This window comes from Corvus moneduloides, chromosome 7 (genome assembly GCF_009650955.1).
Source record: "Corvus moneduloides isolate bCorMon1 chromosome 7, bCorMon1.pri, whole genome shotgun sequence".
NCBI lineage: Eukaryota > Metazoa > Chordata > Aves > Passeriformes > Corvidae > Corvus > Corvus moneduloides.
The window spans coordinates 23,605,097-23,620,660 of record NC_045482.1 but is presented as its reverse complement, the minus strand read 5'-3'; the positions used below and the strand labels follow the sequence as shown (position 1 = coordinate 23,620,660).

The 15,564-nt window shown below is 60.3% G+C and overlaps 2 protein-coding genes across 7 annotated transcripts; one reads left to right on the top strand and one right to left on the bottom strand.

Moving 5' to 3' along the window:
* Positions 1–82: 82 nt before the first annotated feature.
* STK16 (serine/threonine kinase 16) lies at positions 83–15,486 on the top strand. Of its 3 annotated transcripts, XM_032114610.1 has the most exons (20): positions 243–448; positions 739–848; positions 1,244–1,346; positions 1,739–1,923; positions 2,189–2,304; positions 2,420–2,573; positions 2,800–3,022; positions 3,199–3,300; positions 3,476–3,652; positions 3,749–3,856; positions 4,287–4,560; positions 5,037–5,148; positions 5,260–5,427; positions 5,536–5,606; positions 13,813–14,032; positions 14,105–14,238; positions 14,313–14,433; positions 14,508–14,603; positions 14,672–14,793; positions 14,873–15,486. In XM_032114610.1, exons 1-20 carry the CDS (start codon positions 328–330, stop codon positions 15,009–15,011), a joined length of 2,856 nt encoding a protein of 951 aa, XP_031970501.1. In that variant the 5' UTR covers positions 243–327; the 3' UTR covers positions 15,012–15,486. The 3 variants fall into 3 exon arrangements, with proteins under 3 accessions (XP_031970498.1, XP_031970501.1, XP_031970499.1); XM_032114607.1 differs by lacking the exons at positions 5,536–5,606; positions 13,813–14,032; positions 14,105–14,238; ... (2 more) ...; positions 14,672–14,793; positions 14,873–15,486 and adding an exon at positions 6,178–6,801 and having other exon boundaries at positions 83–448; XM_032114608.1 differs by lacking the exons at positions 243–448; positions 739–848; positions 1,244–1,346; ... (9 more) ...; positions 5,260–5,427; positions 5,536–5,606 and adding an exon at positions 12,943–13,072.
* On the bottom strand, positions 6,992–12,511 carry GLB1L (galactosidase beta 1 like). Of its 4 annotated transcripts, none has more exons than XM_032114614.1 (16): positions 12,264–12,509; positions 11,636–11,808; positions 11,172–11,322; positions 10,889–10,949; positions 10,541–10,635; positions 9,975–10,155; positions 9,794–9,852; positions 9,522–9,643; positions 9,304–9,344; positions 8,884–9,002; positions 8,683–8,757; positions 8,515–8,604; positions 8,272–8,385; positions 7,856–7,987; positions 7,306–7,521; positions 6,992–7,228 (listed from the first exon to the last, which is right to left on the bottom strand). In XM_032114614.1, the coding sequence occupies exons 1-16, from the start codon at positions 12,315–12,317 to the stop codon at positions 7,010–7,012; spliced, it is 1,902 nt and encodes a 633-aa protein (XP_031970505.1). In that variant the 5' UTR covers positions 12,318–12,509; the 3' UTR covers positions 6,992–7,009. The 4 variants fall into 4 exon arrangements, with proteins under 4 accessions (XP_031970505.1, XP_031970503.1, XP_031970504.1 ...); XM_032114612.1 differs by having other exon boundaries at positions 10,541–10,698; positions 12,264–12,418; XM_032114613.1 differs by having other exon boundaries at positions 9,304–9,643; positions 10,541–10,698; positions 12,264–12,511.
* Positions 15,487–15,564: the final 78 nt, after the last annotated feature.

Below are 15,564 nucleotides of genomic sequence, written 5' to 3'. Positions count from 1 at the left end.
TGTGACGGGCGGCGCTTCCGGGCCGGGCGGCGGCGGTGGCCTGTGAGCGGCGGAGTGGGCACGGGGGGAACGGCTTCGGGGGCCATGGGGCACAGCAGCTGGGACGGTGGTGGGGGTACTACAGCAGCTTGGGGAAGGGGGATCGCGGGGGGAGTGGCCCCGGGCGCGGTGCGGGGTTCCTGGGGCAGCGGCGGCGGAAGGGTTCCGGCCACAGTGAGGGCTCGGGCGGGGGCAGAGCGGTGGGGCGGGTGTCGGGGCGGTCACCGGCGTGTGGTTCCCGACGGGCCCATTACTCAGGCACTGACCCGGCCGCTGGGAGCAGTAGCGATGCCGGAGAGCAGGTCCGTGTTCGAGGCCGCTCAGGACCCTGAACTCCTGCGCGGGCTGACCCTTGTCACCGGATTTGCTGCGGATGCGGGTGTTTCCGAGCTGGCACCTGGGAGCCACGGTGCGTGGGGCTCCGCGGGGACGGCGGGAAGGAAGTTATTTGGCTGAGCTCGTGTCCACCACAGATTTGGTGTTCTGTCCCCAGCTCAGCTTGGGTGATCACCCCGGAGCTTGGCCATGGGAGCTGCCTGGTGGGTGGGTAAATGGGCTTTTCTCGGTGACACCCCAGGGCCCTCGAAGCTCCTTCAGCCACAGGTTTCTTTGGATGGCTGAGGAGGGACGCAGGAGACTCCACTCCTTGCAGTGCAGCCTGTGGGGCTGCCTGTGCACAGCCCTTCCTTGTTCTTCCAGAGAAACCTACAGCACCCAGCTGTGAGGAGAAGGCCCATGGGGTCGCTGAGGTGCCAGAGAGGATGTGTTGCTTGACCTGCGGGCAGGTGTTTGGGAGCCGGGAGGAGCAGGTGAGCAGGGCTGAGCAGGCAGCGTGAAATGGGAGTGGGGCTGGCATGACTGGTGGGATCCTGCTGTGGAAGCTCAGCCCCAGCATGGTGCAGCCCAGTGCTGGCTGCTTGCCGACTGCTCATGTCCTATTGGGATCTAGCATGCAAACCTTGTATATTATCAATTAAAAATATCATTTACTGGAAGTAAAGGGTAAGTGTAGCACAGGCCTGTACTTGTTCAGGTTAACTGTTTCACAGGTAACTCCTTAATAACAGTGCCGTTTTCAAATCAGGACTGCTGAAGGATCCTGGCATCAGTTTAGCCTTTGGGGTCTTTCACCTCCTGCCCTTTGGTGGTGATGGCTTTCATGGACCACCAAGATGCTGCCAGCTCATACATTTTTGCTCCACAGACTGAGCACTACCGTCTTGATTGGCACCGCTTCAACCTGAAGCAGCGACTCCTGGGGCACCGCACGCTGCCTGCCGAAGTGTTTGAGGAGAAAACCCGCACAGGTGAGGAACTGGGCTGTCTGCATTGGAGCCCAGGGGCTGTCAGTGACCTCACTGGGGCTCTTCTGTGCAGGGATGAAGCGTCTGCTAGCGCAGGCTCCCTTTATTCTGTCCCTGTGGGGTCTTCTCAGGGTCCAGAACTGCTTCTGATCCGTTATGATTTGTTATAGGGAGAAGGGGGTGTTTTAACTGAGCCCCTGCCTAAGCATACCTGGGGATCCAGAGCCCCAAACTCCTATCTTCCAAGGCCACAGCCCCTTTGTGATATATAGGGTTATTTGACAGAATATTTCTGGGGTTGTGGGCACTCTGTAAGTGCCCTTGAAGTCACCTGCAGAGTTTTTGGGAAGCTGTTCATTGATCTGTTTCACTGCATCTTTTTTTTTCCCTTGCAGGTGATGTTTCCAGCATCTCAGGATCCGACTCAGATAGCTCTGATGTGAGCAGTGAGTCAGAGTTGCTTCCCTCTGCCAGTGACAGCCCCTGGACCCGCCAGGTTCCCCGCTCCCACAAGGTGCTGCTGCGCAATGCAAAGGGCCAGCTCATCTCTGCGTACCGCTGCGTGCTGGTCACTGGGAAGGCAAGTCACAGCCCAGCTTTTTGGGAGAGGGACCCCAGAAAAGGTTGGTGGCACTGGGGTGTAGATGTCTCTCTGACAATTGCCTCTCCTGTGATAGGAAGGGTGGGCTCTGGTGCTGGGTCAGAGCCCCAGACTTGTTGGTGGCCTGTTTTTTGGCTGTGGGGTACTCCCAGAAACACAAGCAGAGGGGCTTGTGTCTGTCCTGGGGGCAGCAAGAGGTAAGGAGGTAATGCCATGGGTGCTAGCAAGGGTGTCTGTGTATCAGGATGGCATTGAGGACACGGTGGAGCTGACAGCATCGCTGCAGAGCCTCAGTGCAAGCACGTGCTGGGTTGTGCTGATGATGGGTGGCGGGCACTTCGCAGGAGCAGTGTTCCGGGGGTGAGTACAGGGGGACGGCGGGATTGCCCCTCTGGGCACAGTCAGCTGGAGCTACTTTTGCATGTTAGTCCCACGCACACTAAGCTCTGTTGCTCATGCCTGCCCCTCTCCGTAGCCCACAGGTGCAGGAGCACAAGACCTTCCACCGCTACACGGTGCGAGCACGGCGGGGCACAGCCCAGGGCGTTCGGGATGCCCAGAGCCCAGGGTCAGCACCCAGATCAGCTGGGGCCTCCCTGCGCCGCTACAACGAGGCTGCGCTGCTCAAGGTGAGGAGGCACCACAGCGCTGGGCTCTTGGCAGGGAGAGCGATCCTGGCTGGCTCTGTCAGGCGGTACCACACTGCTGCTGGAGCACATGGCAGGGGCGGTGGGCTCTGGAAAAGGGGCAGGGCCGAACTGAGGCCACTCTGTCCTGGATTTGTCCCTGCTCCAGAACTATGTTTAGCCCACATAATGTGCTCAGGATCCCATTAAGCTTCTTCTTTCTTCCCAGGATATTCAGGACCTCCTGGCAGTCTGGGCACAGCACCTGAATGAAGCTCAGCGCATCTTCCTCCGCGCCCCTCGTCACAACCGTGCGCTGCTCTTCAGCGGCAGGAACCCAGCCCTCACCCGAGGGGACCCTCGCATCTGCCACATCCCCCTCAGCACCCGCAGGGCCACCCTGCGAGAGGTGCTGCGAGTCCACACCACGCTGGCCAGCCTGCAGGTGTATGGTGAGTTGGACCAGCCCTTGTGCCTGTGGGTCAGGGCAGGTGGGGTGGCACGGTCCCTTGTGCATTAGAGGATGCTACCCTATGGGGTGGAGGTGCTAGCTCTTCAGCCCTCAGTCCCTGGAGATAGGGGGTGCTCCCTGTCCCCAGGCAATGACGGGAGCACCCTTGCTGCCCAGGGAAGGACACACCACTGGAAGATATCACTGGGTCCCCCCGTAAGGTCTGGCAGAAGAGGCAGTGGAAACCAGAGGTGGATTCCCTGCAGGAGGACACAACTGGTGAGTTGAACCATGGAGGGAGACACGACTGAGCAAGCAGGAGGGGTCTCACGTTACGGCATGGGCCAGATTTGTGGCCCAGAGGGGATTTTCAGAGTGTGGCTGGACAGGAGAAAGACAGGGTGTTCTTGGCTGAGAGCCCCGAGTGATTTGTTCTGTGTGTGTGGGGCCTTAGCCCCAGTCTTATCACCCCCCTCAGCCCCGGAGGAGGAGGAAGAGGAGGAGGAAAGCCCTGCAGGGGAACTGGAAACTGTGGAAGTGACACTGGGGACCTTGGACCTCCGGGAGTTTGAAGTGATGCCTAAGCGAAACCGCAAAAGGAGGAAGAAGAGGAACAAGAAGGTGGAGAAAGGTGAGGGGGAAGAACTGGCAGGGGCAGTGTAGGAAGGCTATGGCTGGGATGCAGGCTGGCCCTGATCCTCTTCCTCACAATGTGTTGCCTGTGCAGGGCCTTGTGCTGAAGAGACTGGACACCAGTGTGGGCAGCCTGGCCTGGAGCCAGTGACAGAGCTGCAGGGGGAGGCTGAGGCTGGACTGCTTCCCTGGAGCAATGGAGGTAAGCGGGGTCGGGAGCTGCGATGCTGGATGCCTGCCCCATGTACTGGTGGCTTTTCAGGGGGGTGAAGAGCACATCATGCAGGTGCCCAGACCAGCTGGGTGTGAGAAGTCTTTAGTGCAGCCATGTGCCTTAGAGTGAGTTGTGTGTTTGGAGCCATAGCTCTGAGCCAGGGAGGCCAGGGAGCACCTGGCTAAGCCAAGTGTGTTAGGGGGATTGGAGTGGGTCTTACCTCAGGAGAGGACTTGGCTGCTGCCAACAGTGCCTAGCAATGCCATAGCACATCGCCACAGACTCTGAATGTGCTGAAGATCCTGCAGTACCCAAATCCAGCTAGTGAGATGATGCATTGTGTGTGTTCCCTAGTCAGACCAGAGCACTGCTCTTCCCAGTCTGCCCATCAGACTCCTCTCTTGTTCTTCTCTCATAGGAGACCCTCAGACCCAGCTCTGCGATGCTCTGTTCACTGCCTGCAAGACAGGGGATGTGCGGACACTGCGGCACCTCTTGGGTGTGCCAGAGAACAGGGGCCTGCCGGGGGACATCGAGGATGGGGAGATGGCACCATCTCTGGATATGGCCCACGCCCTGCTGAACCAGCCTGTGGATGAGCACGGCCGCACCCTGCTTCACGTGGCAGCACGGGCAGGCAAGGCTGAGGCTGTGCGTCTGCTGCTGGAGGCAGGGGCGGACCCTGCCCTCAGGTACGGCTGCAGGGCGCCCAGTGGTTCACAACCCCTGCTGTGGGAGTCCAGCAACTCACTCCTGTCTCAGCCACAGGAAACTGGTGCCACCCTTGTCCTGGGACAGCCAGGATTGGTCTCTACAACCCAGGACGTCTGGGGTTTTTATGGGAGACGTAAGAGCTGAACCACCCTTCTCTCTGCCAGCCTGGTCTGGCATGGCACCAGGTGGGCAGTGCCTCAAAGTGCACACAAGTTTCTTGGTAGGCAGTTCCAAGGGCCAGGATAAGACAAAAGCACCATGCAGGGGCTTTTAGAGGCAAGGAGAGGATTTGGAGGATTCTGGTATAGGAATAAGGAACTTTCCCCTCCTTGGCTGTGATATCGTGCCCTGCAGTACACACTGCCCATCTCTGGGGAGTCTCTGGGCTCACAGCCCAGTGGGATGCAGACACTAAGATAGCAGTGTGAGTGAGCTGGTCTCCCTCGTCTCACAGGGACAGGCAGGAGAAGACCCCGTACTGCGCGTCTGCTGACAGACTGACCCGCAACGCCTTCCGCAAGTTCATGGTGGACCATCCAGACAAGTATGACTACAGCCGTGCCAAGGTGGGCGCCTGCCCTCTGCCCTCACCAGCAGGGAGACCCCAGAGCTCTCCTCTCCCACTCCTGCCATTGCCCCAGGCTCAGTGGGAGATGCTGCCTGCCCTCTGCCCTCAGGTGCCAGGGCCCCTGACACAGGAGATGGAGGCCAAGAAGCTGGAGAAGAAGCGGGCACAGAAAGCCCAGCGGAAGCAACGGGAGCAAGCACAGCGGGAGGAGCGGCAGCGCTGGGAGCAGGAGCAGAAAGAGAAACAGCAGTTTGCAGCCCTGTCTGACAGGGAGAAGGTGAGGATTGGGAAAGGGATGCAGCCCTGCTACGGCAGTGTTGATGCAGTGGGCTCTGGGCACAGCAGCTCCCAGGGGCTGCGGGGCTGAGCTGTCTCTGCTCCCCAGAGGGCACTGGCTGCTGAGCGGAGGTTGGCTGCACAGCTGCAGGACACCGGCACAAGTCTTGCCAACATCAGGTAACCATCCCAGCAGCATGGCTCTGAAGACAAATTCTCCTGTGTCATCACAGCTGTTCCATGCCCTTCTCACTCCAATTCTCATTTCCAGTCTAAAGCTATTCCTGTCCACTCAATTTCCAGTAGTGCTTGTGTAAAAGTTTCCTCCCTTTCTTGCCCTGCTCCCCTGAAATATTTTGCTAAGAATGACTTGGTCCACTTGCAGCCAGATCTACAGCAAGCCAACACCCCAGCCACTCCTGTGTCCCCGTTCACTTTCCTCTGCCACCTCACAGCCAGCACTCCCTGTGCTTATCTGGACAGGGGCTTTAAAACCTTTATGGGGCCAAGTCCCTCCATATTCATTCTGCCTCCAAGTACCTCACACCACGTTCCCATGCAGCATCTCCTCCAGGGAGCGTGTCCTGGCCAGGCCACTGGGTGAGCACACCAGCCCTGTGAGACCAGAGGAGCCCCAGCTCCCTCGTGCTGCTGGTGTCTTGTGTCACAGCCCAGGCAGGGAATCCTTTACTCTTCTAACTCTTTTGCAAGTGTCACCTTTGCTCAGGGCCAGCTCTCCTCTTTCCTGCAGCCGCTGCTGGCATTGTGGAGAGTCCCTGCTGGGACGGATCCCTTTCCATTACCTCGACTTCTCCTTCTGTTCCACGGCCTGCCTGCAAACCCACCGCCGGGCCCAGGCTGGCCACACATAATGCTGGAGTCTGCTGCCACCTGCCAAGGATCAATGTGGTGGGGACATGGCTGAGCACTGCCTGTGCAGCAAGGGAGAGCTTGTGGAATAGCGATGGTCAGAGGGACTGCACTGGCCATGTCACTCTCCAGGGCGCCTCTGGCAAGGCTCTGGGCATGAATATCACTCTGGGTGGTGGCTGGCGAAGTTAACAACTGAGAGGTCTCCATGTGCTAGTGTGAGGGGCCAGGACTGTTTGGTGGCCTGGCTCCAGCCGGGGGTCCCGCTGCCAGCTTTTCTCATGGCTACCTCATAGGTTGCTGTCTGTAGGCGGAAGGACAGATCCTGACACATACAGACCCTACCTGCGGACACCCTCGAGGCTGTGCTTTACCTCTCCTCTCCTGGCTGCCATCAGCATCTCAGCCCTGTCACGTTGGCCACTACTTCCTCTGCCTACATTGTCAATAAAGAGGTGCCTTGACCCCCTGGACATGGGAGGAATCAGAATGAGCACTGGAACTATTTGGAATGAGTGTGGCATTGATATGCACATCAAGCTCAGTCCTGCATCCCTTACTCATTAGCACAGGCCCTGCCTGTCCCCAGAGGAGGGCAGGAGCTCTGCCTGTCTGTTCCAGGACCTGTGCCACTTTCCTTAGCCCCTGTGCTTCATCATCCCCCTGCCATCTCCACAGCCCCAGTGAGAGGCGAGGCCAGTGCCCAGCAGTGTTTACTCTCTGGCTGAGGTGCTGCGGCCGAGTGTCCTGTTAAAAAGGGGTCTGTCAAGGAAGAGCAAGAGAGGAGTGGGAGGTGCCCCTTCCAGCTCCAGCACTGTAATATTGTTGGGGCGGCCAACGTGCAGCACCGAGCCAGGCACAAAGAGGGTCTGCTGGGGCCCACGACGGGTCCAGTACCGGCCCAAGTTGAAGCCATTTATCCACAGCAGTCCCTGGAAGATAATGGAGGTAGGACTGAGCTGTGTCCTGGTCCACCCTTATCCCCTTTCCCAGTTATGCACTGCCTTACCTTGCTCCAACCTGGGAACTTCACAAAGGTGTCCCAGGCAATGCCAGGTGTCTCAAAGGTCCCAGTATAGAAGGCTGGCCCCACTCTGCCCCCACTGCTTGATTCTGGCAGGGCAGCATGGGGCCAGCCTTGTTGGACTGCAGTGTCTATGGCCAGGGGATAGATCAACCAGTTGCTGAGAGGCCTGGAGTTCAATGACAGGTTTCCCAGCAAGCCCTGAGATGGAACAGTAGGGAAAATGAAGCAGCAGCACCTTCCACAGTCAGGACACTTGGCAACCCCAGGGCATGTTCCCCTTGCAGCAGTAAAGGTGGGATGGGATCCCCTCTTAAGAAGCAAAGGGGCCTGGCAGCTGTGGCAGCATAAATGGGAGAGGGGTGCCAGTCTCTGAGCCCTATCTGGAGGTTTGAAATGAAAGGAGGACCAGGGAGCAGGACTGGGAGTGGCCCCACCAAGGCTGGATTCTGTCTCAGGTGGCAGTAGAAGGGGTGTTTGGTCACATGGGTTGCCAGGCCATCCCCTCTGGAGCCTCAGGGCCCTCTCCCCTTACCTTAAAGTCACTGGTGTTGGCCCCGAAGCTGATCCTGCCCATGTTCTCCAGGAGTATGTCCAGGGTGTCCCCTGCCCTGCCCGTTACATGCAGCGTTGTCTGCCCGTCCCGCTCCAGCGTTCCCTGGTACTCCTAAAGCCACAAGGTCAGTGCTGCTGGCCCGTGTTCAGATCCCACCACCCCCAACACTACCAGCAGGCACATAGCATCCTGCTGCCAGCCCCACCAGAGCTAGGGCTGCTTTCTGCCCCCAAAGGGGGCAAATTTAGGCCCGAAAGCCACCCCACAAAGGCTCAATGTGGTTGTTAGCACCCTGGCTGTCTCCAAGACCCTGGCATGGCACAGCCCCACTGCCAGCAGGTCCCACAGCCCTCTGAAGCACTGTCCCAGGGACTGGTGTGCTCCCACAGCCTCACCTTCTGCAGCATTACGTAGCCACGGTCACAGATGCTGTGGGGAGGAGCAGCCAGCGTGGCTGGGTCTGGGACATCCCAGGGCAGCTGTGTGTGGTACACCACAAAGCCATGGGCCTGCAGGACACAGCGCAGTGGCACAGGAAGGGAAATGGGGCTGGAAGTGAGCTCTGCTCCTCTGCCCCAGAGCCAGGGCCAGGCAGACAGGAGCATCTCAAGTGTCCCCCACTACACCCAGCCTCTCACCTGCTTTAGGGCCTCAAAGGGCAGAGGGAACTGGCTCAGGATGGGCCCGGAGGGGCACAGCACATCCAAGACATCCAGGAGGTCAGCATACTGCCAAGAGAGGGATGGGTGCTGGCCAGTTGAGCAGTGCTATGCTGGGGCAGTACAGCCTTCAGGACAGGCACTCACCTTCCGCAGGGCCACCCAGCCATAGGCATACTTGGGGGTGGCAGGTGGCATTGGACCAACTGGCAGGGGCTGGAACTGAACAGCAGACTGTCAGCTGCCCCCCAGGGCAAGCAGGGAGATGTCCCTTGCTGGTAGCCCCTACTGTCCTGGCACAAGCAGCAGTGCCCAGTACTGTCTCCTTCTTCCTGCCAGGTTCGTTACCTTGCTGATGACCATGCGAATAGCAAACAGCTTCTCAGTGGGGTCTCCTGCCTCTGACAGGGGGGCATCGTAGTCATAGCTAGTAGTCACTGGTTTGTACTGGTCCTTGTAGTCAGCACCTGGCCAAGGAAGTGATGTGAGCTGGAGGAAGGGGCTCTGGCACAGCCCAGGGCGTGGAACCTAGCCCCAGGCTGGCTGCAGTGCAGTGGAGAGGGGCATGACCCAGAACCGTGAGCCCCTGCACAGGGACAAAAGGAGGCCCCAGGAGAGGACAAGCTTGGGTTCAAAGGCCCTTGGCTATGTGTCAGCCTGCCCCATGGGACAGAACAAGAGCCCGAATCAGGCTTCTCAGGAATGGTCAAGGAAAGTCCCCCAGCCCTGCAGTGTGCCCCTCCCTCCCTAGGGCAAGGCTCTACTCACCGCTCCAGTAGGCAAAGTTTGTCCCTCCATGGAACATGTACCTATGATACACCCCAGAGAGCCCCATCAGCACCCCTACAGATCCCACAGGGGCTAACCAGGCATTTCCCCTTCCCTCCTGCACCCACAGGCCCTGCTGGCCTGATCCCCATGGGAAGAAGGCATGAGGTGATGCCCACTCCCCTGCTGGCTGTGCCCTCTGCCAGCTGACTACTTGCATGTTGACGCTGGCTCCCAGCTGCAGCATGTCCTCCAGTCCCTGGGCCACCCACGCTGCACTGGTGCTGGCATGTGCCTCGCCCCAGTAGTCCAGCCAACCTGTGTAGTACTCAGAGTTGACCTGGAGGAGAAAGAGACTGTCACCTGCCTGGAGCTGGATGTCAGGCACATCCTCCCTGCTCCCTGCACCCTCTTTGCCTTGCTGCCCAGTGCCTCTGCCTCCCCACAGCATCACAGGTCATTCCCCCCACAGCATCCAAGCCAAGCTCACCAGGGGCCCCTTCGGTTCCATGCGGCGCTGGGCACCAAATGCCTCTGTCACATTGGATCCTGCGGAGGCGGAGAGAGGGAGGTTTGAGCAGGACAGAGAAGGAACCCATATCCTCTCTCCTCCTCCTCCTCCTCCTTCTCCTCTTCCTCCTCCTCCTCCTCCTCCTCCCCTATAGGGGTACCTGGCCCAAAGTCGACGGTGGCATAGAGCCCCTGCAGGGTGCCACAGCGCAGCTCCTCCTCCCATGTGCTGTCGGTGGTGAAGAGCAGCACCTCGCTCCCCAGCAGGGCCCGAAAGGAGCCCAGCAGATGCCATAGGTATCCATGGTCGCAGGCATAGTAGCTCCCATATTCATTCTCCACCTGCAAGCAGGGCAGGGGCTGGTACCCAGTGTGCACATGGGAGGGTTGCAGACAGGTCCCACTGCCCACTGGGGTGAGCACCCAGCTCCCCTCTCTCCTCTGGACATCATCAGATGTCCTGACAACACCCAGGTGGGTCCTGAGCATAATCTTCCAGTCCCACCATGAGCTCCAGCTCTGTCAGTGTCCCTCAAACCACAACTGGGGTGATGGCAGGTACCTAAGATTCTCAGACCTTGGATTTAGATCCAGGCCCAGAAGTTGGGAGGGATTTATCTGAGCTTTTCTGGGTAAAGTCATTGTGTACAGGATACAGGAGGCTTTTTGGGGCGAATCCAAAGATGACCCAGAGCAGAGCAGAGGACTGGGTCTCACAGCACCTTACCTGCACACTGATGATATTCCCCCCGTGCTGGTACAGGTGTGGCTTGATCTTGGGCAGCAGGATATGGAGCCAGGAGTCCACAGCTGCCAGGTAGGCTGGGGGGACAGAGGGCAGCTCAGCCTGGCTGCAGCATCCACCCCAGCCCACCTGCAGCCAGCCTGCAGATGGAAGACAGAGCAGATGGGGCAGGGTCAAGCAAGATGGGGAAGTGGAGGTGGGGGCTCCCAAAAACTGGAGAAGATGATGGGAAAGACCTCACATGAGGAGCTGGCAGGTGTGTGGAGAGGATGCCAGGACTGGCACCAGGCTGTAAGGACATGGTGGCCAGAGCCCTATGCTGAGCCTCACCGGGGTCAGAAGTGCGCAGGGTGATGTCTGGTTTCCACAGCAGCCAGGCAGGCAGGCCACCCTGGAGAAACACACATGGCAGAGAGGGAGGCAGAGAAACTGCACAGCAGCCTGGGCCCGCACAGAGCTGAAATCAGCCGGTGCAATGCGGCCTGTGGGGCAGCAGCCTGGGCACGGCAGGCATGGCACTGAAGTCAGCGTGACAGCCAGAAGGGCCAACCCTGCTGTGCCCTTCCCAGACCACCCATCACCCCTCTGTGCCAGGCTGGGGGCTGAGGCTCACCATCTCCCACTCTGCACAGATGTAGGGCCCTGGCCGCAGGATCACCAGAAGTCCCAGCTCAGCTGTCAGGTCCAAGAAGGCTTCCACATCCCGGTTCCCAGTGAAGTCATAAACTCCTGGCAGCATCTCATGGTAGTTCCAGGGGACGTAGCTGGGATGAGAGGGGAGATCAGCATGCAGACCTAAGGGCACCCCAGCACGACAGGGAACCATCCCACCAGCTGGTCCCTCTGCTTCTGGGCACTGGCTTGCAGACTGAGCTGAGTCTGGCAACTCAGGCTGAACTGGAAGTAGCACACACTCATGCTTGTGTCTGGCAGGGGTGACCTAGGGGTCACAGCCAAGTGCAAGTGTTGGTCCTTGCTCCCTGTGGTCAGGCAACACCCTTGTCTCTCTTCCTACTGATCCCAGAAGCCCCGTGGTGGCTGTGGGCTGTGCCCCGTCAGGGTTGTGCCATGGCTTACACCTGCACAGCGTTGAGCCCGCTCATGTACATCTTGAGCAGCCGGTCCCTCCAGGCAGGGCGCGGGACGCGGGCATAGTGGATGCTGCCCGAGATGTAGCGGAAAGGGGCACCGTCCTTGCGGAAGCAGTTGTGTTCGTAATCCAGCTGGAAGGAGCGTGCCGAAGGGGAGGCCTGCAGGAGAGAGGCAGAGCTGGAGGGCTGCAGAACCTCCCCAAGCCCAACTGCCCCCTCCCACAGGGCTTCTTAGGACAGGCACTGATGGGGCTGGTTCTTGGAGGAGCCCGCCCGCACAGTGGGTACCGAACTGTCCTTCCGGGACAGGAGCAGGAGGGAGGAGCCGGGCAACCTCTGGTGATGGCTCTTCCCCGCTAATCAAAGACCCGGCGGCTGAGCTGGTGGCATTTGGGGGGATGGGTGCTGCTGGGGTGGGTGTTGCGAGGGCATGCAAGAGCTGGGAACGCAAGCGGGACATTGGGGCGGGACATGGGCTGCTGCAGGAGGGAGCCATAGCATGAAGAGCAGGGAGACCGATCGGCAAGCAAGGCAGATTCCGGAGGCGTCCCACCGGATCCTTCCCACCTCAGTCCTATGCGCTTCTCCCAAACTTTCCACCCTTGTTTGCTAACCTGCGTGTGCAGGAGCCCCGCTGCCAGCAGCAGGGCGAGGGCCGGCAGCGCCATCCTCGCCGGGTGCTCAGCAGGCCCGGGATGGGGGACGAAGCTGGACGTGGACACCACCACCACGTGATCCGAGAAGGCTCTTGGCCAGCGCCGGGCGCTTCCTTCTCCCGGTCCCAAGTGCAGGCAGCTGGAACAGCCGGGGCGGGACCACGGCAAAGGGGTGGGCGGTCCGATCCCCAAGGTCTGGCCCGCCGCACATCAGCCCCCGCAAAGATCCCCAGCAGGGGATGCAGGCGGCACAACGCCGCCCGAGCCAGCTCCGGCCGCGGGCACATCCCTCAGCGGGGTGGTGGGTGACAATCACAGTGAGGGGGCGAGGAGCCTCATAAAAGTGTCACCACCAAGCAGAACCCTTCCATTGAGCTCAGCCCGCTTGTTCCATCAGAGAGGTGGTGATGGAAAGCTCGGCTGCAGCTCCGATCGGAGGGCTGCTGCTGCTGAATGAGGGAAAACGTCCCCGGGCCGAGGGCTAGAGCTGGTGACAGAGCTGGTGGCAGGGGTGTCGGGAGGTGCCTGAGGACAGGACGAGTCCGCTGCAAGGAAGAGGGACCCCGGAACGCCGGCCGCGGCGGAACCGGGCAGCGGGAGCGGCGGCGCCCCGCCCGTCGGGTGACGGGGAGGGTGACGCGGCGGGTGACGCGCGGCGGCGGGAGATGACGCGGACGGGCGATGGGGCAGACGCTGTGCGTCTGCTCCCGGGGCACCGTCAGCCTGGGGGGAGCGCGGTACCTCCTGCTCCACCGCCTGGCAGAGGGGTGCGCGGCGGGCTGGGGCGCGGGGCACTCGGGCGGGGCTTTCCCCGTGCTCCGGGAGGGATGCTCGGGCAAGGGGGATCCTCGGCCCGAGGGCGTGCTCGGGCGTGCGGGGGATGCCCGGGCACGGATGTGCTTGTGTATGGGGGATGCTCGGGCATGGGAGGTGCGCGGGCCTGGGGGTGCTTGTGCAGTGGAAGTGATGGGTGTGGCGGCCGTGCTTGGACACGGGGGTGCTTGTGCATGGGAGATGATTTGGCATTGGGGTGATGCTCAGGCATGGGGAGATGCTTAGGTATGGGGGGTGTTTGTGCATGAGGACATGCTTGGGCATGGGGGTGACGCTCAGGCACAAGGGATCCTCGGGCAGGGTGGGGAGATGCTTGAGCTCAGGTCACGTTGGGGCTTGGGGAAGTACTTGGGTTTGGTGAGGGATGATGCTTCAGCATAGGTGTGCATGGCAGGTGATTCTCATGCTGAGTGACAGGGAGAGGTTCGTCATTCCCTGAAGTGGTTGCCTGGAGCCATGGGAGTGGGGATGCTTGGGCTAGTGAGGTTTTTCATACAGAGAGGGGATGCTTTGAATTCCTGGCAGGTGCCTGCAAGGTGGGGGGATGTGCATACCTGGGGGATTCATGCTGCCCTCTGTCCCCTTCCCCTGGGTGCTCATAAATGAGAGTGGGCACAAGGCCCCACCACGGATGTCACAGCCCCCAGTCCATGCCATTCTTGACTCTTTGCAGGGGCTTCAGCTATGTGGACCTGGTGGAGGGGCTGCGGGATGGGCGCTTCTACGCCCTGAAGCGCATCCTGTGCCATGACAAGGAAGATCGCCAGGCCGCCCTGCACGAGGTGGAGATGCACGGCCTCTTCGACCACCCCAACATCCTGCGCCTGGTGGCCCACTGCATGGTGGAGAAGGGTGCCAAGCACGAAGCCTGGCTTCTCCTGCCCTATGTGAAGGTGAGGGGGGCTTTCCTGGCTGCCCCACCACCCTGGGAGCAGCAGTGGTGACCAGCTACTTGTGTTTGCCAGGGTGGGACCCTCTGGAGAGAGGTGGAAGCACTGCGAGAGAAAGGGACCTTCATGCCAGAGCAGCGGATCCTCCTCATCCTCCATGGGATCTGCCGTGGGCTGCAAGCCATCCACAGCAAGGGCTATGCACACAGGTGAGGGGTGGCAGCACTGGCTGGGGGGATTGGCAGGGGCCCCAGTGGGCATTCGGTGATGTCCATCCCCACAGGGACCTCAAGCCCACCAATGTGCTGCTGGATGAGGATGACCAGCCTGTTCTGATGGACCTGGGCTCCATGAACCAAGCTCGCATCGAAGTCAACAGCTCTCGGGAGGCCATGGCTGTGCAGGTGGGTGGCTGGGGACATCACCCTGCCAGCCTGTCCCTGCTTCAATCCCTTCATCCCTATCCTCCTCTCTGCAGGACTGGGCTGCCCAGCGCTGCACCATCTCCTACCGTGCCCCCGAGCTCTTCACAGTGCCGAGCCAGTGTATCATAGATGAGCGTACGGATATCTGGGTAAGGATCCAGCCCTCTTGCCCCCCCGTCCCACAGTGCAGGGCTGCACTGACACCACCACGCTCCAGTCCCTAGGCTGTGTGCTGTACTGCATGATGTTTGGAGAGGGCCCCTATGATGCCATCTTCCAGAAGGGTGACAGTGTAGCTCTGGCAGTTCAGAACCCCCTCACGTTGCCCTCCACAACCAGGTGAGGGGCTGGGGAGGTTCCCTGGTGGCCCCCTGTCCTGTGCACCACATGGGTCCTCCCCTCACTGTCTTTTTCTCAGGCACTCGGCTGCCTTGCAGCGCCTGCTGTTCTCCATGATGACAGTGAATCCCCAGGAGAGACCCAGCATAAATGAAATCCTCCACCAGCTGGAGGGGCTGCAGCCAGCACCAGCGGGACAGGACACCACGCAGATCTGAGCCCATCCCATTCCATTGGTGACGCGTCCTGAAGCTGAGCCAGGGGAAAAGCAGCTGCCCTAATCCCTGCTGCCATGCAGACCTGTTGCAAAGGGGATTGATGCCCTGGGGGAGAGCTGCTGCTCTGTGATGGAGATGTGTTGGATTTGGAGTGTTCTGTGCCCTGGATGCTGCTGCCTGGGCCTTGGTCTGTGTCCCTGAGCTGTGGATATGTGATCTGCTGCTAAACATGGGTCCCTTGCCAACTGCTACCTTCCCTAGAGGTGGCAGAAGAGGATGTTGTGGGACCCCTCCTGGGGATGGGAGTCGCTGTCCTGCAGCTCTGTACCCCAGGAAGGTTGCTCCTGCCCAGGGCAGAGCTGCGGGCCGGATCCGGTGCTGTGCTGGAGGGAGGCAGAGGGCCCCAATGCCCACTCTGCCACTGCTCTTGGCACTGATGTTGCCTTGTGTTTGAAGTAAAGTATGTTCTTGCGGAGGTGTGGCTGTGTCCCTGTCTGCAGGGAGGGGTCCTGCTGGGGCATGGGGAGAGCAGGGCACGCTGTCTGGGTTAAGC